This window comes from Pelodiscus sinensis, chromosome 1 (genome assembly GCF_049634645.1).
Source record: "Pelodiscus sinensis isolate JC-2024 chromosome 1, ASM4963464v1, whole genome shotgun sequence".
NCBI lineage: Eukaryota > Metazoa > Chordata > Testudines > Trionychidae > Pelodiscus > Pelodiscus sinensis.
In genome coordinates, this window is record NC_134711.1 from 229,400,651 (window position 1) to 229,423,519 (window position 22,869).

At 43.5% G+C, this 22,869-nt stretch overlaps 1 protein-coding gene across 1 annotated transcript in view; it reads left to right on the plus strand.

Annotated features, from left to right (window-relative positions):
• The window catches only part of EIF5B (eukaryotic translation initiation factor 5B), a 62,246-nt gene extending 42,781 nt beyond the window's left edge, over positions 1 to 19,465 (plus strand). The window contains exons 13-24 of the mRNA XM_075916862.1: positions 1,377 to 1,444; positions 4,973 to 5,114; positions 6,887 to 7,018; positions 7,941 to 8,123; positions 8,223 to 8,384; positions 9,452 to 9,583; positions 11,358 to 11,489; positions 12,030 to 12,106; positions 12,239 to 12,403; positions 16,770 to 16,908; positions 18,200 to 18,361; positions 18,710 to 19,465. Of these exons, the coding sequence (XP_075772977.1) occupies positions 1,377 to 1,444; positions 4,973 to 5,114; positions 6,887 to 7,018; positions 7,941 to 8,123; positions 8,223 to 8,384; positions 9,452 to 9,583; positions 11,358 to 11,489; positions 12,030 to 12,106; positions 12,239 to 12,403; positions 16,770 to 16,908; positions 18,200 to 18,361; positions 18,710 to 18,817 (1,602 nt within the window). The 3' untranslated portion in view covers positions 18,818 to 19,465. The remainder of the gene's footprint in view (positions 1 to 1,376; positions 1,445 to 4,972; positions 5,115 to 6,886; positions 7,019 to 7,940; positions 8,124 to 8,222; positions 8,385 to 9,451; positions 9,584 to 11,357; positions 11,490 to 12,029; positions 12,107 to 12,238; positions 12,404 to 16,769; positions 16,909 to 18,199; positions 18,362 to 18,709) is intronic.
• The last annotated feature ends 3,404 nt before the right edge of the window (positions 19,466 to 22,869 follow it).

Genomic DNA, 22,869 nt, shown 5'->3' on the forward strand with positions numbered 1-22,869 from the left:
GAGCAAACTCCTCCATGAGACCTCAGTTTAGTCCTCAGTGTGCTGAGGAGGCCCACATATGGGGCACTGTTTCCTCCTCCGTTTGTCCCTCAAGTCCTCATTCCGCCTATAGTGATCACTTGACCAGAAGAGTGGGAGGTCCCCCCCACTGTACATGGCTGTCATGATAAAGTAACATTATGTTCACATCCTCACTTATGTGTTTCTTCAGAATTCCACATTTAATCAGGAGATTCATGTGTATGTGTTTTATCCTAAGCCTCACTTTTCAAGAGAAGAAGTGAGCCTCCATAGACTGGATGCAAGAAGGGCTGTCACCTTTCACTTTGACAGTAATACGTCCTTTAGGACTTCTCCTAGGCTTTTCATCTCGATCATGGATCACCCAGTCTCTACCCAAAGATTGTCCCCCAAATGGGTTTCATCTTATAAAATTTCAGACTTGTCCCTCTCTTAGGCCTGGGGACCTCAGGGTTGTGGGTTCGAGCCCCACCCACTCGGGGAGTGTCACCATGGCCAGCACCAGCTGCCCCACAAGGAAGGCAGGATAAGGGGCTCCCTGAAGGTAGGGAGGTGGGGATTGTCCATTCCACCAGAGCTCATTCTACCTCTGTGACTATACTAAAAACATACCTGTCTCTCACATCTACACAGCAGCCATCTGGTCTTTGCTGCACAAATTTTCCTAACACAGTTCTGTTATGCTTGCTTCCCCAGTGCTGGTGTGCCTTTTGGTGATCCTGTTCTATGGTTTGTACTGAATCACCTCATTGGCACTCCATTCAGTAATTGAGGAACTGCTTGGGAATCTCCTTGAAGTGGAGCATCCATAGGTATGCTACTTGAAGGAGGAAAGGTTACTTACCTTGTAGAGTGACTAGAGCTCTTTGAGATGTGTCCCCCTATGAGTGTTCCACTAGCCACTCTTTCCCCCTTTCCTTAGTCTTCTTGCTGGACTTTTGTGGTTCAGGGGGAACTGGAGTGGCAATGGATAAGCCCTCCTCTTCCCACCATGCTTGTACCAGAACATGAAACTATCTAGGACACCTGCCAGCAATGCTGATAAAATCTCTGATCAAGAGTCCATGGTGTGCACACATCCTGAAGTAGACACACAGAGTAGGACGCATCTCAAAGACCTCCAATTACTGTACAAGGCAAGTAACTTCTCCTTATATGATGTCCTCATCTGAGTGTCCCGTACCCAACTGGCTTTGCTTTTATTGTGACATGATGACATTTTTAAGAGCTGTTGTTAGGATAAGGGTGTCTTCCATTCTCAAAATGCTTAGTTGGATATTCATGACTACTGCTAAGGCTCTACATTTATTTTCTTATATATTTTACTCAAGATGGCTAATATTTGAAAATGTTAGTTTGACAGAGAGAACATAAAAATTCCAGGAATGCTGATAATTGATACTCCAGGACATGAGTCTTTCAGGTAACTTTTATTGTTATGATTTAAAAGGTCTTGCTAATAACTAATTAAAACTTAACTGTTATTATAGACATAGATGCTTAATTGAGTTGTAGAATTTAGGATGAATTTGCTACTTTATATTTAAAAAAATAATAATTTTTATATTTGACCTGGGCTATGTGGGCATGCTTGTTTTTTTTTTTTTTTTTTGCTTTTGTTTTGTTTTTTAACACTTGCCTTTTGAATGGGGCTAATCACTGTTGGGTGAAACATTTTATGTATAATTTTCCCATCCTTGGTCAAACTATCTAAAATATCAATATTTATCTTTGAATAGTAAATATAAAAACTTGCCTGGGAGAAAATGCTTATCTGAAATCTTAGGGAAAAGACCTTTTCCCATCTTAGTCTCTAGATAAATAGTCAGTGATCTAAATTATGGCTTGTTATAGAGCCTAAATGAGTCTGGACATTAGAGATTATGAAAGCTAACTTTCTTAAAAGGTTTCATATACATTTTACTTACTGATTTTAGGATCCTTATGAATCTCTAACTAAAACGTAACATAAACGGAATTAGGGTTGGTTAAAGGGGACATCCTCCAACAGCACTCTTATAAGTTCTAGGATGCCTTTTAGCTGTACTCTAATACCTACACACCACATTCCTACCAAAGGTGGAAAAACTCAGCATCTTCATAACAAACCTCCTTCTACACCAACAAATATAAAAAACATGCTACATTCCACACAGTATGTAACATAAACCTCCATTATAAGCTCAGCAATGTGAGTAAACAGCTAGCATCAATGTATGGGTAAGATGATTGTACAGTGTGTTAACTTTCTGAGAGAAATAGGAGTAGCTGACCTCTTAATGTGGTTAGAGACTGATGATGTGATAACTCTGCACAGGTTACCTGAACTCTGTTTCTAGGGCACTAAAGGTTTAAAGCAGGGGTCGATAACCTATGGCTCATGAGCCAAATATGGCTCAAGAGGGAGCCAGATAAGCTTCTTTTGAAGCTTGAGCCCAGCGTGCGCGCCCCCCCCCCCCCCCCATACTGTCCCTTGCAGCGGGTAGCCCACATTGGCGCTACAGCAGGCTAGGGCAAAACACCCTTCGCTAGCTGGAATGGGCCTGTCCCCAGGCAGACTCCCCAGCTTGCCCCGCTCCATGCACAACACACAAAGCTGCTGCAGCAGAGGTGGGCAATAATTTTTGGCCGGAAGCCGCTTCAAAAATTTTTGAAGTGGCCCCAGGCTGCCCTGGAAGGGGTGGGGCCAGAATGCTTCCGGGCTGCCATACCCACAGAGCATGATTGGTCTGGGAGTGGAGGAGTCCCTTCACCCCCCTTCCCACTAGGCACCCATGCCCCTGGCAGGGCGGGAAGAGGCTTCGCACGCTCCCCTACCCGCAGGCCAATCAAGGTCTGGAGGCGGGGGAGCTGCGTGAAGCTTCTTTCACCCATCCCCGCCCTGTGAGAGCATACGGCACTTTGAAGTGCTGCACTCTCCTTGCAGGGCATGGGGGAGGGCAGAGGAAACTTCACACGCTCTCCCCCACCCCCAGGCCAATCAGGGCTTGGGGGCGAGGGCGTGTGTGACATCTCCCATCCTGCAAGCAGCGCGTGGCGTTTCAAAGCGCTGCGTGGTCCTGCCAGGGCAGGAGGAAGTTTTGTGTGCGCTCCCACCCCCAGGCTCTAATTGGCCTGGGGGCAGAGCAGCAGAGGGACTCTATGGGCCAGATCAACCCGCTTGGCAGGCCAGATGCAGCTCGCAGAGGCCCTTTTGCCCACCCCTATGCTGCAGGGTCCTTTGTTTCCACATGCTGTGAGCAGGCAGGGGAGGGGGAAGCAGCGCCTCATGGCTGCTCCCACCCCCAGCACAATCCCGTTGGCTGGTTCTGGCCAATGGCAGATGCCTGTTTTCAAGAACAGGCAGCATGTGACCCACCAATCACCACTCCTCTCAGGCTCTTAGTCACCAAGCACATGGCCAGGCAGCCTGTGGAGGGAGGAGCTGCTCTTGCTGGAGAAATGTGCTGAGCTGCAAGTCTCACTGGTAAGTATCCCGGACAGAGCTTGCCTCTGGCACCCCAACCCCTCCTCCTTCCCACTCCAGCATTCTCCTCCTCCCCCCCACTACTACCCCACATAACCGAAACCCTCTACCCCTCTCCTGAGCCTATACCACCTCCTACACACTGCACCCCAATCCTCTGCCTTGAGTCACAATCCAAACTCCTGGCCAGACATCCACCAGTACCATGCTTCAGCCACCTACTCCCTGTTTGCTCCTACACTCTATCTCCTACCCAGATTCTGCACCCCCATCCCTATACCATTCACTGGCAACTCTGTCCTGTACACTGGACCCCTCATTTTGGCCCCACCCCAGAACCTGGGGGTGGGGGTAGGGCACCAAAACCCAGTAACCCTGGAACCCTAGAGTTAACTTGACCTGAAACTTTGAACCTCAATACTCTCTGCCCTTCTCTCCCATCCCCCTCCCTTGATGCTGGAGTACCAGGGGAGTGAGGTATACCAGTTGGGGGCCACATCAATGGAGGCTGGAGGTTTCTGGAGGGGTTGGTTTTTTTTTTCCATGGGCAGTGGCCCCTAACACAAGAAAGGTTCCCCACCCCTGCCATAAATAAAGACAATGTTGAAACCTTTTGTGTTGGACATAATATTTTACTCTATTTAAAAATGAAGCCTGGCTGACAAACCTCCAGTTGGGGCCCAATCCCCATCTGGCTGCAGCATCATAACACTCCTGCAGTCCCACATACACACCAACCCCGAGCCCCTCAGATACCTGAGCCCCTTTTATCCCTACATTCTAATACTCCTGCACACTCCACATCCCCATCCTTTGCCATAAGATTGAAAGCCTGAATGCGAGCATGGAGCTGGATTTGAACAGTTATGGAAACATGTGAAAACATGCAACAGCAGAAGTCCCGTTAAATAAAGTCTGTGAGTACAGTGTTTCATTTATGCTATTATTAATCATTATGTCAATTATCAATCATATTAAGTTGGATATTTTCAGTCATGCAAATGGGCATTCTTATACGGCTCTTTGTTGACCACTTGTTCTCAATTTCGATGTAGTTTGGCTCTTTGTTTTGAAAAGGTTGCCGACCCCTGGTTTAAAGTCTCTGCCCACACTTAAGTTTAAAACTGGAGTAGAGTGATCTGATTTAGGGCTTTTGAAAATTGCTCTATCATCTTCTTAATAATCTTATTCGGAAAGGGCAAGGTAGGAACAGTGTGTTAGCTAATATTGATTGCACTAATACATTTTGGAAATGATGCTCTATTAATGGTATATAGCTGGTATGTTGTTTAATCAGTTTTTGCATTTGTTGGAAAGAGTGAGTAACATGGCAGTGTCTTGATGGAAATCACAAGATTTTCACTTTTTTGGGGGGTGAACATCAATTGACCCTAATATTAAAAAAATGATTTTCTAACAAAAATTGTATGGAATATTCAGATTACTGTATGAATGATTTTCTTTCTTTCTTTCCTAACGCCACAGCAACCTAAGAAATCGGGGAAGCTCACTTTGTGATATTGCTATTCTAGTAGTCGATATCATGCATGGTTTGGAGCCCCAGACAATTGAATCTATAAACCTGCTTAAAGCCAAGAAATGTCCCTTTATAGTAGCTCTCAACAAGGTAAGATGGCCTTTCAAGGATTCATGTAGGAAATTCAGTATAAAATTATATACTGTGCTGTTTTGTCCATTCATTGAATTGTGTGTATGAACAGTGTCATTGTAGGAGCTGAAGCAGTGGTTTTTAGTTTTCTTTCAGTTGAGTTTCATCTTTAGCTTTGCAGAGGAGTTTAAGGAGTCTCCTTAAAGAAGTGTTTATTATTAGTTCATTTCATAGCTCTTCCGTTTTGTTCACATTCCTGGAAGTAGTTTTTTGGTCTTTTCTTTATTACGTTGCAAAAATTGAAAGATGGAGTGCGATTGTTTCCTCTTTCACTGATGTGGGACTTTTAAACTAACATCAGTTTGTCTTTAGAACTGAATAATTAGCCAGCATTATCAGGTATGCTGATAGACATTTTTATTTCTTACAAAATAAAGATAAAAGCTACATCGCTGTGTACATTTTAGTGAAATATTTGTATGGGAAGAAAAACAGACACTGAGGAAATCCTGATGTACTAGATAGCATGAATTTTGAAGTGGGCTATACAGATAGTGCCAAGAAAACGAAATTGTATTGATAGATTTGCTTTGCCATATATTATGTGACATACCAGCAGTGGTTTTTTTTAAATGGGTGTTAATGCATATTGCAAAAGAACTGCATTATGATTTCAAAGTATTAAGAATTAAGGGTGGCAGGGAGTTGAGAAACCTCTGTGCAATTACTGAAAGGACTCTTGCCTACTGGCGGATGGCATTGACCTTTAAAGTGTTTTAAACCTTAATAGTGGAGGCCATCAGATATTTTTTTCTAAACACCTCCATGTTCTGTCTGTTTCATAAAGTACCTTAAGATAAGGTCCTGTTCTCAAAGACCTCCATAGTCCTAACTTTTTTTAAATGTGATGCAATGTGTGAGGGTTAAAAGAGGTAAGAATGTATAGGGTGATGAAGATAGTCACAGCAATAAAATCATGTTACTCAGTGTAGGTATGTGTACTACTTTGTGGCCTAGTTAAAACTATCTTAATGTACATAACTTTTATAAGCATTGTGAAAGAAGCAGTTCTTAAGTAGGGGTTTGCAATAAATGAGCATAATTCCTTGCACTAACCTTGACCTACTTTTAAAATTTCCTTGGGAATTGCCCTAAATTCTGTAATACCATTGTTTTCGGTGCTTGTTCTAAACACCTTAAACCAAAAAAATTGCTATTGATATTGTTTCTGTTGTGCTGCTGCACGAAAGGAATTCCAAGTTCACTAACAAGCTTTAAAATACATTTATAAACAATTAAATATCCTTTACTCAAGAGCTTTGTGTATCCTTTCTTCACTTTATATAAACACCAAGAATGTTTTTTATTTAAAAAAAAGTCATGACTTCAGAGAGTCATGTTTTCAGGAAGCTAAAATCTTGTTTAGTCTTTAACTTGATGAAATACATGTAATTAAATTACCTTTTCGGTATAAAAATACTTCAAACATATATTGAAAGACAGTAACTGTCTGTGATTTTAAAAATATGTAATTATTACACTTGGGAAATATTCTCCAGTACACTTTATTTTTCCATTACAATATCGGATACATGTGTGCTGGAATTCTTTTTATATTTGAAAATTACATATGGTAAATAGGATAAATTGGCATCTGGATACAATAATTAAACTTTCTCATAAGTATGAATATATAAGATAGATGACAGTTGACTTCTGCAGGTATAACCAAAGAATTCACTTCTGAACATTGCAAGGCATGACATAACTGTATTAAAATTGTTTTCAAGATTGATAGGTTATATGACTGGAAAAAAAGCCCTGATACAGATGTAGCTGCAACATTAAAGAAGCAGAAGAAAAATACAAAAGATGAATTTGAGGAACGTGCAAAAGCTATCATAGTGGAATTTGCACAACAGGTAGGCTGGTGGATTATTTAACTTTCTTCTGTTAACAGAAGTGAGAAGAGGTGAATGACTTTTTGGCTTGCTTTGAGTCAGGCTTTAAGAGAGAGTTTATAGTACAGGCAGTCCCCGGGTTACGTACAAGATAGGGACTGTAGGTTTGTTCTTAAGCTGAATTTGTACGTAAGTCGGAACTGGTACATATTGTAGGGGAAACTCTAGCCAAACATTTCTCCAGAGCTCAGTTTTATTCTCCCACACCTCATTTCCCTCAGTCCTTTATTCTCAAGCTCCGCGTCTCCCTGGTCTGTTGGGGGGAAGCAGCTAGTGCGGGGTTGCCTCACCCCGTTTGTAAGTAGGGATCCGATATAAGTCGGATCCATGTAACCTGGGGACTGCCTGTATATGAGTAGCAGACTAACACACAAATGAAGGGTCAGAAAAAAAACATAACCAATGAAACTAAAATAGAAAATCTGCTTTATTTTGGTTAAAAACTTCTTTCTCTACACCCCATTCCAGTCCTTGTGCACTTTGATGAGAATGTAGCATCAGTGAGGGCAGCAAAAACGGACTGGGTTTTCTGCACACTCCCCCTCTTTGGAATCCCCTCTTTTTCCTCAAACCAGTATGATTGTAGGGCAGCAATACTTAGTTTTCTCAGCCTCTTACCGATTGCATAGAAGCTGCTTATAAGCTTAAAATATAGTAACTAGCTTTCTATACTTTACTCTTATTCTGAGCTGTTGTTGTCTTTTGCCCTCTTTTGTTCCTTTAAGTGTGAAATTAGAGGTTGCATTATTAAGATGCTACTGAAATGAAGCTATGACTTGAATTCAAGATTTGAAATGTGTTATCGAACCATTTAATCTCGTTACATGCTAACTGTTACTGGTGATGTAATTTTCTGTGCATCTGTACTTTGTCCTGGTTCTAGGGCTTGAATGCTGCTTTGTACTATGAGAATAAGGATCCCCGCACTTTTGTTTCTCTGGTACCTACCTCTGCTCATACTGGGGATGGCATGGGGAGTCTGATAACCCTTCTTGTTGAATTGACACAAACCATGCTGAACAAGAGACTGGCCCAGTGTGAGGAACTGAGAGCTCAGGTCATGGAGGTAAGACAATGTGCATGCTTTAGCATATTTATCTGTCAGACTTTTATCCTTTTTGTGGGTGATATAAGTGTTTAATTTTTCTTCTCTCACATCTCTTAGGTCAAGGCACTTCCAGGCATGGGTACTACCATAGATGTAATTTTGATTAATGGACGTCTGAAGGAAGGTGATACCATTATTGTCCCTGGAGTAGAAGGTCCTATAGTAACTCAGATTAGAGGTCTTCTGCTACCTCCCCCTATGAAGGAACTCCGAGTTAAGGTATGGGAACAGCATGATGCAGGTGGCATTGTTAGGGAAGCGTTAAGAATTAGAACAAACTATTTAGAAGAATAGGGAACCCAGATGAGTACAGTATTCAATACACGTTACATCACAGTAGCAAGTTACCAAAGATGACTGAATTAAAGTGAGGGAAATAAATGGAAGTTGCAGGTTACAGTGCATCCGTATTCCCACTGATGTCTAATTGTGGATGTGGTTCAGGGCAAGGATAAAAGAATAGCCGCACCTATGTATATTAAGCATCAAAGTGTACTCCTTCTGGTTATCCAGGTTTATGCATAATGTGGAGGGGAGAGACTGTAAAATGTGCACACAACGTGTAGAAAGACTTCTTAAACAATAGCATTCAAATGTGGAGTGAAATTACTGAACCAGTGCATCAGTAATTTATAGTGTCCTGGTGGCGGGACAAGGTGTCCTGAGACAACGTGAATGAAACTCTTGCATGGTGCTGCAGCCTGTATTGTGCTATAGGAGGGATAGGAAACTGGGCCAGCCTGATCTCAGTAGGATTGTGTAGCTAGGGAGTAGACAGGAATGTTAGAATCTTCTCTTCTGGCTCATTCTGAAGAGCCATAGAAGTGAAAAGGCTGACTTATGAGAAGAGGAGGAGAAGCTAGAACCTGATGAGCAGTAGGCAAGCTTTTCTCTGTTACTCTACTTGAAATGAAGGCAGTAAGCGTCTGAAGCATTTCATAGACCTAAGCCCAGAGGAACCATTATAAAATCCTAGTCCAGTTTTTCTGAAAATGTACCATGGAAACACTTTCAGAAACACTTTAACTGGCTGCCCCAGTTTGTTTATTTACTGGTGCTGCAGACACGGAGCCTCACGGCTCTCGTTGGCTCAGTTTCGTCCTTTGCAGCCAAGGGGAATCATGGAAAGTGGCGTATCTCGGGCATCTTTGACTATTTTTTTGATGGCATGGAAAAAGAGGGACGTATGACCAAGTGATCTGTGCTGAGTAGCTAAACCCATACTGTGTGCTACTAATCATCCACCTGAACTCTTAAATGCATATATATTTTTTTTCTTTCTTCAGAACCAGTATGAAAAACACAAAGAAGTTATTGCAGCCCAGGGTGTAAAGATTCTTGGGAAAGACTTAGAGAAAACATTGGCTGGTTTGCCCCTGCTTGTGGCTCATCAAGAGGATGAGATCCCAGTTCTTAAGGTGAGGTATTGCTGAACATATACAGATCCAGGAGGATCTGTAATGGAATGCCAAGTAACATGAAAAGCCACTGAATGATTAAAAGTAACAGAATGAAAATCTTCTAAACAGGAATTTATGATCACAGTCATTATTTCAGTATGCAGAAAACTTAGCCATTTTGGTTGTATCTAAAACAGTTCTGTAAGTTCTGTAACATGTAATAGTTTTGTGTTAACACTGTAATCTGTAACTCTAATATAGAAGCTTTAGGGGGGGAATACAGATTTCCTGTGCACACTGAGCTGGGCATCCATTGAGCAGTGGCTGTTGGCTGGGCGCCTAGCTTGGACGGCAGCACCCCTGTTTGTAGTGCATCACAGAAGTGAGGGTGACAGTATCATACCACACATTTTGTAAGGTTTAGCAGGCTTCAGTATTGCTTCCTTTAGGGAGGGGAACTCTCTAAAGCCAATGGCCCAATATAAGGGTAATTTTTGTGCACAAACCTGGCCTGAGAACCTGAGACTAACACCATGCATCTGAGCAGATCCTCGTGCAATCTGTGATCCTCAGTGTTGGAGGACTCAGGTACTTACTGCATTGTCTGGTGCTGGAGCCACTGGAGTTCTTGTGGAATGATATTTGACTGTCCCAAAGCTTCACGATGTCCTAATGGAGAAGGAGCTCCCTCTGCTGGTGGCTATAGGATAGGCGGTTCTGTCCGGGATCCTACTGGAAAATACATGTCGTTATTCTAGAGTTAGCAGACTTGGGACTTCACTGCGGGTCTTTCTAGGGAAGCTGCTGGATAAGGATACAGATTAGCGAGAAGTTAGAACTAGGCCATGATCCTTTGTCTCTACTTTTGGAACAGTACCGATTCCATTACCCCCTATAACTGCCACTGTGTCTCAGCAACCTTCATGATCAAGAGTGAGGTGGGAAACAAGCCCCTAAACTCAACTGTGAGGATGTCTCCAAATAGCTTGGCAGTGGAGCCACTCCTGGCAGAGCTTCTAGCATTCAGCACCACCCATAGCCTAATTACATAGTGCCATCCTTACCAAAGGAACAGTTGTTGAATACTGGTATCTGCTCCAAACTCCTACTGGGCTCAAAACAAGCATCAGTATTGAAAATGGAACTGGTCCCAGCCCAGCAGATGCAGACTGCATCAGTGTCTGTGTTGGTACCAAGGATCCTAGTCGTGTCAATGACGTTGTGCAGTTTGAGCTGGTACATGATGCCCCTGCACTATGGATAAACTGTGGGGCGGACTACTGAGTTGACAATGGTCATGTTTGCCACCAATCCAAGGAGAACTGAGGATGCAGTAAATGCTGTTGTCTGTGATGGGTGCTGTTGTAATCCTGAGTGTCTAGCTCCCTGTGGCCTCTCTTTAGAGTACTTACAAATAGAATACTTTAAGTGCCCTGCCCAGAGACACTTTAAGAAAATTGACTCAATAGCAATACAAAATCTACCCTCTTGCAAAGCTTTGTGATATGGTAGGATTCCATGGGGACTAATGATTCTTGCAGCTATTATTCAGGAGATAGGGGAGAAGACACTTCTCTTTATTCAGACAGACACATCAGTTATTGAGCCAGGGAATGGTAAAGTGGAAGGGCCAGTTATATAATTTGGCACATGGTAGCAAGACACCTTATTGATGGATTGGTGCATTATGAGGCCACGGATGGATATAGAGGAATTTTGGAGCTTAGCAGGCTCCAACTTTGGTAAGATTGCTAAAAACTTGCTTTTCTAAAAACTTGTTTTTCTTTTAAAGGATGAATTAATACATGAACTGAAGCAAACACTGAATGCTATCAAGTTAGAAGAGAAAGGCGTTTATGTCCAGGCTTCTACTTTAGGCTCTTTGGAGGCACTACTTGAATTTCTTAAAACATCCGAAGTGCCAGTAAGTACCTGGTGGCTTTTCTGATTTTTTTATTTTTTTTTTTTGTTACATTTCACACCGTAACTCTGCTCCTCTAGTAGAGGAATAGCGATGGAGATGCAGCTGGGTTAGTCTGGTCTAGCTGAAACAAAAAACAGGACTATGTAGCACTTTAAAGACTAACAAGATGGTTTATTAGATGATGAGCTTTCGTGGGCCAGACCCACTTCCTCAGATCAATTTGTGGAAGAAAATTGGCACAACCATATATACCAAAGGGATACAATAAAAAAAATGAGCACACATGAAATAGACAAATCAAATTTTAGAACAGAGTGGGGGTGAGTGGGGAAGGTTAGTATCTCTGAGGTAATTACATGAGGGGTGATAATTGGGGAAGCTATCTTTGTATATATGGTTGTGCCAATTTTCTTCCACTACTTGATCTGAGGAAGTGGGTCTGGCCCACAAAAGCTCATCACTTAATAAACCATCTTGTTAGTCTTTAAAATGCCAGTAGAGGAAGAGCATGATAGTAATGGATTGCTTTTTCCCCCACAGTATGCTGGAATTAACATAGGCCCTGTCCATAAAAAGGATGTTATGAAGGCCTCAGTGATGCTGGAACATGATCCACAGTAAGTAGCATTTTCTTATGCTGCTGTGTTCATGACAGTATATGATAGTTTCTGAAAGACTCTTTCCTTTCTGCTATTACTTGTTCTATAGGATACTGCACAGCTTACTTTTTTTAAAATTTTAACTTGCAGGTATGCAGTAATTTTGGCATTTGATGTGCGGATTGAGCGAGATGCCCAGGAGATGGCCGATAGCTTAGGAGTTCGAATTTTTAGTGCAGAAATAATATATCATTTATTTGATGCCTTTACAAAATACAGGCAAGACTACAAAAAACAGAAACAGGAAGAGTTCAAGTAAGTGAGAGTTGTCCTTAAACGTGTGTGTGTGTGTGTGTGTGTGTGTGTGTGTGTGTGTGTGTGTGTGTGTGTGTGTAAAATAAAACAAAAAAAAACTTTTCCTGTGGGACAACAGAGGAAATGACTGTCATCGTGTCATTTGGCATCCCCAGGAGCCCTGATCGCTGTGGGGAGGGGGAGCGGTGGCTCAATTGTTGTGTGCCCCTGACTAGCATCTGCCTGCCTCTGGGCCCTGCCCCCAGCCTTTTTTGAGATGAGGCGACCACATCTGTACGTAGTATTCAAGATGTGAGCGTAGCATGGTTTTATATATATAGGCAATAAGATATTCCCTGTCTTATTCTCTATCCCTTTTTTAATGATTCCTAACATTCTATTTGCTTTTTTGACTGCCGCTGCACACTGAGTGGATGTTTTCAGAGAACTCTCCACACATGACTCCAAGATCTTTCTCTTGAGTAGTTGTAGCCAAATTAGCCCCCATCATATTGTGTATATATAGTTGAGATTATTTTTTCCAATGTGCATTACAGGCAGTCCCCGGGTTACGTACAAGATAGGGACTGTAGGTTTGTTCTTAAGTTGAATCTGTATGTAAGTCGGAACTGACGTCCAGATTCAGCCGCTGCTGAAACTGACCGCCAGTTCTGACTTACATACAGAATCAACTTAAGAACCCCAAGCGTCCCCAAGTCAGCTGCTGCTGAAACTGATCAGCAGCTGATTCCAGGAAGCCCGGGGCAGAGCAACTCTGCCTCGGGCTTCCTGTAGTCAGCGCTGGTCAGTTTCAGCAGCGGCTGAATCAGGACGCCTGGGGCAGAGCAGCTGGGGTGCTGCTGGGTTGGTCCAGTAGCGCCGCTCCTCGGCACTACTGGACCAACCCAGCAGCATCCCATCTGCTCTGCCCCAGGCGTCCTGATTCAGCCGCTGCTGAAACTGACCAGCAGCGGCTGAATCAGGACCAGAGCAGCTGGGGTGCTGCTGGGTTGGACCAGTAGCGCCCAGAGTGGCGCTGCGGGACCAACCGGCAGCACCCCAGCTGCTCTGCCACAGGCGTCCGGAGGAAAGCCTAGTCTGCTGGGGGGGGGGGGGGGCATACTAGCTGCGCCCCCCCCGCCCCAGCAGACCAGGAAGAGACGGGCAGCAAAGCCTCTGAGGACGTCGGCAGCGGGACAGCCGCGGGGCGTCTGGGCAGCCCCGCCACCGTCTTCTCCGCGGCTTTGCTCTGCGTCTTCCTGGTCTGCAGACCAGGGAGACGCAGAGCAAAGCCCCAGAGTACACGGGCGGCAGGACCGCGAGGTCCCGCAGTCCGTGTACTTTGGGGCAGCCCCGTTCGTAACTGCGGATCCGACATAAGTCGGATCCGCGTAAGTCGGGGACTGCCTGTACTTTACATTTATCAACATTTAATTTCATTTGCCATTTTGTTGCCCAATCACTTAATTTGGTGAGATCTTTTTTGAAGCTCTTCACAGTCTGCTTTGATCTTAATGATCTTGAGCAGTTTGGTATTATCTGCAAATGTTGCCACCTCATTCGTTACCCTGTCTCTAGATCATTTATAAATAAGTTGAATAGGATTGGTCCCAGGCAGACGGTTGGGAAATACCACTAGTTACCGCTCTTCACTCTGAAAACTTACCATTTATACTTACCCTTTGTTTCCTCCTTTTAACCAGTTATCAGTCCACAAAAGGACCTTCCCTATTACCCCATGACATCTTACTTAAGAGCCTTTGGTGAGGGACCTTGTCAAAGGCTTTCTGGGAATCTAAGTATAGTATATCCACTGGATCCCCCTTGTCCACATGCTTGTTGACCTCCCTCAAAGAACTCTAGCAGATTAGTAAGGCATGATTTCCCTTTACAGAAACCATGTTGACTCCCCCTCCCCCACGCCCTAAATCATGTTCATCCATGTGTCTGACAGGTTTTATTCTTTACTATAGCTTCAACTAATTTGCCTGATACAGACTGGTAAGTCTAACATTAGTAATTGCCAGGATCACCTCTAGAGTCCTTTTTAAATATTGGTGTCACGTTAGCTGCTTTACAATCATTAGGTATGGAAGCCAATTTAAAGGATAGGTTACAACCATAGTTAATAGCTCTGCGATTTCCCATTTGAGTTTTCAGAACTCTTGGGTGAATGCCATCTGGTCCCAGTGACTTGTTACTGTTAAGTTTATCAATTAATTCCAAAACTTCCTCTAATGACACTTCAATCTGGGACAATTCCTCAGATTGGTCACTAAAAAGAATGGCTCAGGTTTGAGAATCTCCCCAAAATCCACAGATGTGAAGACTGAAGCAAAGAATTCATTTAGCTTCTCTGCTATGACTTTATCATCTTTGAGTGCTCTTTTAGCATCTCGATCGTCCAAGGGCCCCACTGGTTGTTTAGCTGGCTTACTGCTTCTGATGTACTTAAACATTTTACTATTACTACTTGAATTTTTGGCTAACTTTCTTCATATTCCTTCTTGGCTTTTCTTATTATATTTTTATACTTAATTTGACACAATTTATGGTCCTTTCTATTTTCTTCACTAGGATTTGACTTCCACTTTTAAAAAGATGACTTTTTATCTCTCACTGCTTCTTTTACCTCACTAAGCCACGGTGACTCTTTTTTTAGTTCTTTTAGTGTGTTTTTTAATTAGGGGTATACATTTATGTTGGGCCTCTATTATGATATCTTTGAAAAGTTTCCATGCAGCTTGCAGAGATTTTCTTTTTTACTGTACCTTCTAATTTCTGTTTTAACTTCCTCATTTTTGTGTAGTTCCCCTTTTTTGAAATTAAATGCCACAGTGTTGGGCTGCTGAGGTGTTTTTCCCACCACAGGGATGTTACATTTTATTATATTATGGTTACAGAAGAATCCCATTACCCCTGTGCATTCAGCTCCCTGCTGCATCTCCTGCTGAGCTGCCTGTACCCGGATTGGCCCACGCAGAACCCTCTCGTCCTTCACCTGGATTCTTCCCCTCTCTTCTCCTCCTGCCTCCCTCCCCCCCCCACACATGCGCGTTAACCCTCCATGTCTGGGTTGAGCCTGCTTGCCCACACCTAATGCGGGGCTGCTAATCCTGCTGAGTTGTCACCAGAGGGAATTCTGCACCAAGTTAAAAATTCTACCTACAGTATTTTAAAATGTGGCAAGTTTTATTTGTCAATAAATAAATGTGGATTCTCCAGCATCGCAATGGAACATCACCCTGCAAACCCTTCTCCCCACCAGCTTCCCTGGGACACAGATATCTGGGGCAGGCCCAGTCCTTGCGCTGTCAGAGTGCTGCGTGTCCGGGAGCAGAGGGTTGTCTCTTCACTGAGCAGAATTCCCTCAGGAATATGGGTTTAGGGATCTTTTCTGTTTGTGACAAAAGCAGTGTAACTGCTCGCTTTGACTAGACTTGCAGAGCCAGGAAAACAAGGACTGAGTGAGTTGGGTTTTACTACTTGCACATTTTATGCAATTGTTAGCCAGGTTCCATTGTAGGGCTATTTCTCAGCCTGGTGAAACAAAGATCATAGAATAATAGGACTGGAAGGGAACTCGAGAGGTCATCGAGTCCAGCCCCCCGCCCTCAAGGCAGGACCAAACTCCGTCTACACCATCCCTGACAGATGGCAGAGGTGACTAGTAGGCCATATTTGACCCACAGAATCCATATTGCTGGTGTTGTGCAAACAAGCAAGAACACAGTTTGCTCCTCGGATCTCTCATTGAGTTTGCAGAGCTAGCAATTAAAAAGATATTTGCTTTGTAAAAATGGGTAAAATAAGTAAATTTGATCAGAAGGCCATTGTGGCAAATGTGAGACCCTTGCAGTATTGCATCTACTTTTTAAAGACAATTGCATTTTAATTGGTATTCTTGTAGTTTCTTTTGTTCTCTGTTGCTCAAGCTAGTCAAAATCAAGCTCTCTCAAACTACTGTCCTATGTGATCTGATTTGACTAAAAGCAGACTAGAGATAAACAAAATCTGGTATTGGCTGGTGTCTGGCAACCATCAGCTTGGGGAGGAGTCTTGCCTCTTTAGAAGAGAGGTTCTCAAACTGGGGTCGTGACCTCCTCAGTGAGTTGCAATGTTATTTGGAGGAGGCAGGGTTGTGAGCTATCAGCCTCCACCCAAAACCCAGCTTTGCCTTCAGCATTTATGATGTTAAATACAAAAAAGCCTTTTTAATTTATAAGGGACTCCCCACTAGAAAAGTTTGAGAACCACTGAGTTAGAATATGTTCTTACTGGCTGAATATTCTTCTCTAAAATAGTGGGTTTGCACATGTGTGTAAATGTCACTATGCACAATGTTCCAATAAACATTTCAAAATGCTCCTTCCCTGTTCTTTCTTAGGCATATTGCAGTATTTCCTTGCAAGATGAAAATACTCCCTCAGTTTATTTTCAACTCTCGTGACCCAATAGTGATGGGTGTAACGGTGGAAGCAGGCCAGGTGAAGCAGGGGACTCTCATATGTGTACCTAGCAAAAATGTAAGTAGCATTTTTATCTTTCTATCATCAGCACAATATAAGTTTTGGCCTGATGAAGTCGGCAGGGCAACATGCTAAATATGCATCTCACAAGGACAGAATCTCTGCAAGGACGCTGCTCTCTCCCCTACAATGAGCCTCTTTTCTAACGATAGGCCAGTGTTGGAGCATGGCTTGGAGTGAGTGTATATGCTTCTGCTGGTTATGTGACTTTGGGATGTAGCAGAGGAAACAGCACGAGGCTAAGAAGCAGGACTACCTGATAAGTTGAGAGAGGCTATGTTATTAAAGCCCTCCCCAGCAGTGTCTATGGCACAGCACCAAATTATAGTTAAGGCCCTACCAAATTCACAGTCATGAAAAATGTGTCCTGGACAGTGAAATCCAGACATCCTCCCCACTCCCACCCCGTTAAATCTGGTCTTTTGTGGGCTTTTACCCTAGAGATTTTACAGGGACCAGCCTTTCTCAAACTGGGGGTTCTGACCCAAAAGGGAGTTTCAGGGGGGCCCCAAGGTTATTTTAGAGGGGTTGTAGTGTTGCCACTCTGAAGGCAGCACTCTACCAGCAACAGTGCAGAAGTAAGGGTGGCAATTATTGTACCATGCTACCCTTGTTTTTATATTGCTGCTTTCAGAGCTGGGTGGCAGGAGAGTTGGCTGCTGACTGAGGGCCCAGCTCTGCAGGCAGTGGTGCACAAGGATGGCAATACCATACCATGCCATCCTTCTGTGCTGCTGTGGGTGGTGGCTCTGCTTCAGACCTGGGATGCCTGCCAGTGGTCACTGTTCTCCAGCTGCTGAGATCTTAAGGCAGTGGCACTGAAATAAAGGTAACAGCATCACAACCCCCTATAAAATCTTGCGACCACTCCATAGCTCCTTTTTGGGTCAGGATTCCTAGAAATTCAACGTTGTGAAACTTCAGATTAAAATAGCTGAAATCATGACATTTTTAAAATCCTATGTCTGTGAAATTGACCACAGTGGACTATTTGGTAAGGCTCTAATTACAGTGATCAAAATGAACTTCTTTGTAGCTGGCAAGAGGAGGTGAACGCACCTTTGCTTTAAAAAAAAAATGCTGATCTTCTAAATCAATTTTAAACCCAGTTTTTGATATTGCATGAGTTCTAAATGTAAATGTATGTATTACTCGCATCGCTACTGTAGGGTTATGTTGCAGTCTTGAAAATAGATGCACAGAATTTAATGTGAGAAGCCACAGAATCGTGGTGAGATTTGTGTGGAGTTCCCTTTGCATGTTTAACAGCTTCTATGTTGTATTACAGTTCGTTGAAATCGGAATAGTTACAAGTATTGAAGTGAACCACAAACAAGTGGATGTTGCAAAAAAAGGCCAAGAAGTCTGTGTTAAAATCGAACCTATTCCTGGTGAATCTCCTAAAATGTATGGGCGACACTTTGAAGCAACAGATATCCTTGTCAGTAAGGTAAAAATTTCCTAGAGAGAAATGCTGTTCTATTTGAATAGGTAATGGTGGTGTGTTGGTAACTTGACTCGAAGTAGAGGTTGCTTTGAGGCTGTGGAATTCTAAAATTTTCAGCACTGTCCCCTCCACTGTTCCAAAGGGATTAAACTCCAGACAAGTAGGCAAAAGGATGGGAAGGGAAACTGAGGCAAAGTGGATTGCCCAGTGAAGCAGCACATCAGGGCAAAGCTGCTATTAGAACTTTCCTCACAGTTAGCCTGGTGCTGTCCTTTAGACCTCCATTATTTTGGGGAATAATGTCATTAAAACCCTTGTATGTTCTAATATTCATAATTTGTATATTTGCAGATTAGTCGTCAGTCCATTGATGCCCTAAAGGACTGGTTCAGAGACGAAATGCAGAAATCTGACTGGCAACTTATTGTAGAACTGAAGAAAGTGTTCGAAATAATCTAGTCTTTTTATTTTTTTCAAGTAATGGGCAGGCTGGAATATTACTCATTATTCCTGTTCTAAAATCGCCAACAAAGTCAGAGTACTGAAGAGACTGTTGGACTTGCGTTTGGGAGGAAAATCTGTGGTTAAAATGTTTTCCATGAGAAACCAAGAAACTTACACTGGTTTGACAGTGCTCAATTTACATGTCCCCACGGTTCCACTGTGCCTGTTCACTTCTCCCCATGGCCCTTCCCTTTTAGTGGCTGCTGTTTTAAAGTTTGCCCTTTTCCACCCCCCAATCAACAAATAAATACTGAATTTTTATTACAGAACTGAAACTTTCACTTTTATATTGATCTCAGTACTGCAGTATTTGATTATCCAAGCTTCTGCAGACTTTGGTTCTTGGACATTTTTGATGTAAGAAATACTTCTTTATTTATGCATACCTCTTTCCTTGATTGCCCCCTCCCTATTCTGCTTTGTGCCTATAGGAATTTTTTAAAATAGAAAATTAGGTAATCAGATCTTTCTGTATTTGCTTTGTGTGAAACAATGATGTAAAGCATACTGGGCCATCTTTTATTGCTTGTACAGTTCATGAAAGTCAACTTAATCTGTAATCATTACAAAGCAGAGCCACAAATAAAGGAAATGGACACATTAGCCCTTTTGTTATAACTTGTTTCAATAAATAAAGCATCTGTTTATGGGCTGTTCTGTAAAGGTGAAGTTTACATCTTATACTACCAACAGATAACAATTTGTATGGGTCCATTTTAAAAGTGGTTTTCTGCTGTGCTGCCAACCCCCACCAGCACAGAAAAAGGTCATAAGTTTTACTGGTTTCGTTGTGGGACCCCTGTGATATTGAAAGCACCAAAAAGTCTGCCATAAGAGGAGCTCTGAGAGAACTTCTGGGGTTTTATTCAAGTAGTGTTAAATAGGGATAAAGTGTCCCCAGAGGCAGACAAGATGCAGTAAGTGTGCTTTCAGTCTAGCAGCTGAGCCAGACTTTTAGGCTTCACGGCCAAGTTGACTGGTTCAGCAATTTAAAATGCGGAGGGGAGAGGGGAAGGCAGGCTTCCGGGCTCCTGTTCCCTTTTAAATTGCCAAGCCACAGTGGGTTTGGGCCTGGCTAGGACACTGCTGACTGCCTTCCCCTATAAAAGTTGACAAAAATTGTGTTTTCTGGATTACTAAAATAACCTAATTGTAATATCCCTGGATTTAACTACTCTGTTCTCAGACATTGTTTTGGACTATGGGGGCAGTGGAGATAGCTTGAACATTCTTTGTAAGAGGATCCAGAAGTAAGCATGTTTTTTTTTTTCTTCATTAAACATGCAGCAACCAGATGACATTCAGGACCTTCAAGATCATTTGTGGGAAGGGCTATGTTTTGTTATATGCTGAGCTTGGTTAAAATTCCAGTGCTTTTCCTACAGCCGATATTGGGCATCTTTACCTTTATATGGGGAAAGGGAGAATTGTTACTAATCTGGATTTCCTTCCAGACTGGGAGATTATATAAATGAGAAGCAGAAGTCAGTGCTGAAGACAAAGTTGTAACACTGACTGATTCCAGTCCTTAGTAGACAGAAACTGGGCCTTGCTGGAGCTAAATGCATGAGTTTCAAGTCACATGGTATGAAGGAATAACGCACAGACATACTAGAGGAAATCCACAAGAGATGTATGAATGTCAACTTCATTCTGTCTCTGTGGACAGTTGTGGGGATAGTATAACTAACTTAGTCCTATCCAAGTAAAATGCTAACAGTCTCCTAGTATTCCATATGTAGAATCTCACCTGAACCAAAGAGCTCTGAGGAAGAAAGAAACTAATTTGAGAAATTTTGGATGAAGGGAAAGTCAGACCTTCTCTTTACATGAGATGATAAATGGTGAGTCAGATACCAGGCTGCTCAATTTTCTTACTTTGCCTGTAGAGAGAATAGCTGCCAACATTTTTTTTAACCTTTATCAAAAAAGAATCCTCAAGCATTGGTTGAACAGGTGGAAACTACTGTGCTAATACCAGGTGTAAGTCCCAATGGGGGAATAGGCACCTTTGTTCAAGGATATAAAGTGTCTGGTAATTTCTTCACCCAGAATTGTAGAGGGAGGGGCTGGTTTACAATGATGAACTACAGGCAGTCCCCAGGGAATGTAGGTGTGTTCTCAAGTTGAATCTGTATGTAAGTCGGAACTGGCGTCCAGATTCAGCTGCTGCTGAAACTGATCAGCAGCTGATTCCAGGAAGCCCGGGGCAGGGGCTTCTTGTAGTCAGCTGCTGGTCAGTTTCAACAGCGGCTGACTTGGGGACGCCTGGGACAGAGCAGCTGGGGTGCTGCTGGGTTGGTCCCGTAGCACCCAGAGCGGCACTACGGGACCAACCGGCAGCACCCCAGCTGCTGTACCACAGGCGGCCGGAGCAGAGCCGCGGAGCACGGGGGCAGCGGGACAGCTCAGACGCGCCATGGCTGTCCTGCTGCCCTCGGGCTCCGTGGGTTTGCTCTGCTTTGCTCCCCGTCCCCCTGGTCTGCAGACCAGGGGGACGGGGAGCAAAGCAGCAGAACACACGGGCAGTGGACAGCCCATACGTGTCTGGGCTGTCAGCTGCCCGCGTGCTCTGCGGGTTTGCTTCCTCTCCCTGGTCTGCTGGAGACCAGGGAGAGGGAGGGCCCGTTCATAACTGCGGATCCGACGTAAGTTGGATCCGCGTAACTGGGGGGACTGCATGTAATGTGAAGACCTTTCAACTTATCAAAAGTAGTTCAGCAGGTATGGCAGGGCTGGCATCTGGGGACTCTGGAACCAGTTCAAGTTCAGTAGAAGAATCTTTTCCACCTCAGTAGGAAGGTGGACCTGGACAGTGGTTTTCAGCTATTCAATGAGAGTAACTGTGGTCCTGTGACCAGGTCTGAGCTGAATGGTATTCCTCTCTGCTGACTCAATGCTGGCAAGGCCACACAGGTGCTCATAAGCATAGTGCTCTTTTAGTTTTTGAACACTTAGGTAGGAGGGTGAGCATACATAAGATTCTTTTTCTACCACACCAGGAAAAGGCCATCAGAGAACATGGACTCTGAGGACACTTCCTGCTGTGTCAGCCAGGTCAAAGTATCTGACTATATTGAAGCAGAGTGACCACTTCTGGTGAGAGAGCTGCTAAAGCATTCTGCCAGATAGTTCTCTATACTCAGAAGGTGAGCTGTTTTGAGATAGCAGGAACACCTTTTGCATAGATGGGAAGGGGCATTAATGAAATTTCTGTTTGCAGTATAGGGCCATCACCACACTATTGTGCCTAAGAATTAGGAAGTGTCTTCCCTTGCTGTTGAGAAGGAAAGCAGGGTAAGCTGGACAAATCCACAATTAGTTACATGACAATCCAAATCTTTAGGCAGACAAAAAACTTGGTTGCCCAGTTCCTGAATGGGCTCCTTAAAATGGTTAGGGAATATTTTCAGCTTCTGTAAGAGAAGACTAATAAGCCTGGGATTTTTCAGTTTGGAAAATGGACAACTAAGAGTTTAAATGATTGAGCTAAGGGGGTTACTCACTTGGTGCAGAGTAAGGATGGTTCTTCAAGATGTGTCCCTGTGGGTGACAGGTCACCCAGAAATGCAAATCAGTTTTCCCCCCTCCCCCTTGGGCTATGCAAGCACAAGAGGCATCTTGCACCACTGCCTCCTGAGTGCCTGACACGTGCATCCCAGACCCTCTCTTTCAGTTCTTCTTCCACGTCAGAGTAAAGGGGAAGAAGGGAGAGTCATGGAGCAGTGAGTAACTCCCCTTTCTTCTTCAAATGATGTCCTGGAGGGTACTCCACAGTTGGTGACTATAGAGCAGTATTCGATTTGTTTGGCAGCGGTGGACAAGACTGCAGTGGCCACTGCTGAATCAGGGGCTAGTTGTAATAGTATTGCATAGTGTTTCACCAATGTGTGGTCTGAGGACCACATTGCAGCTCTAAAAACCTCTCTTAGAGGGACATTGTTCAGGAAGGCTGTGTAGGCAGCTGTAGCTTGAGTGCTTTTACCCTCGGAAGAGATGTTCTACAA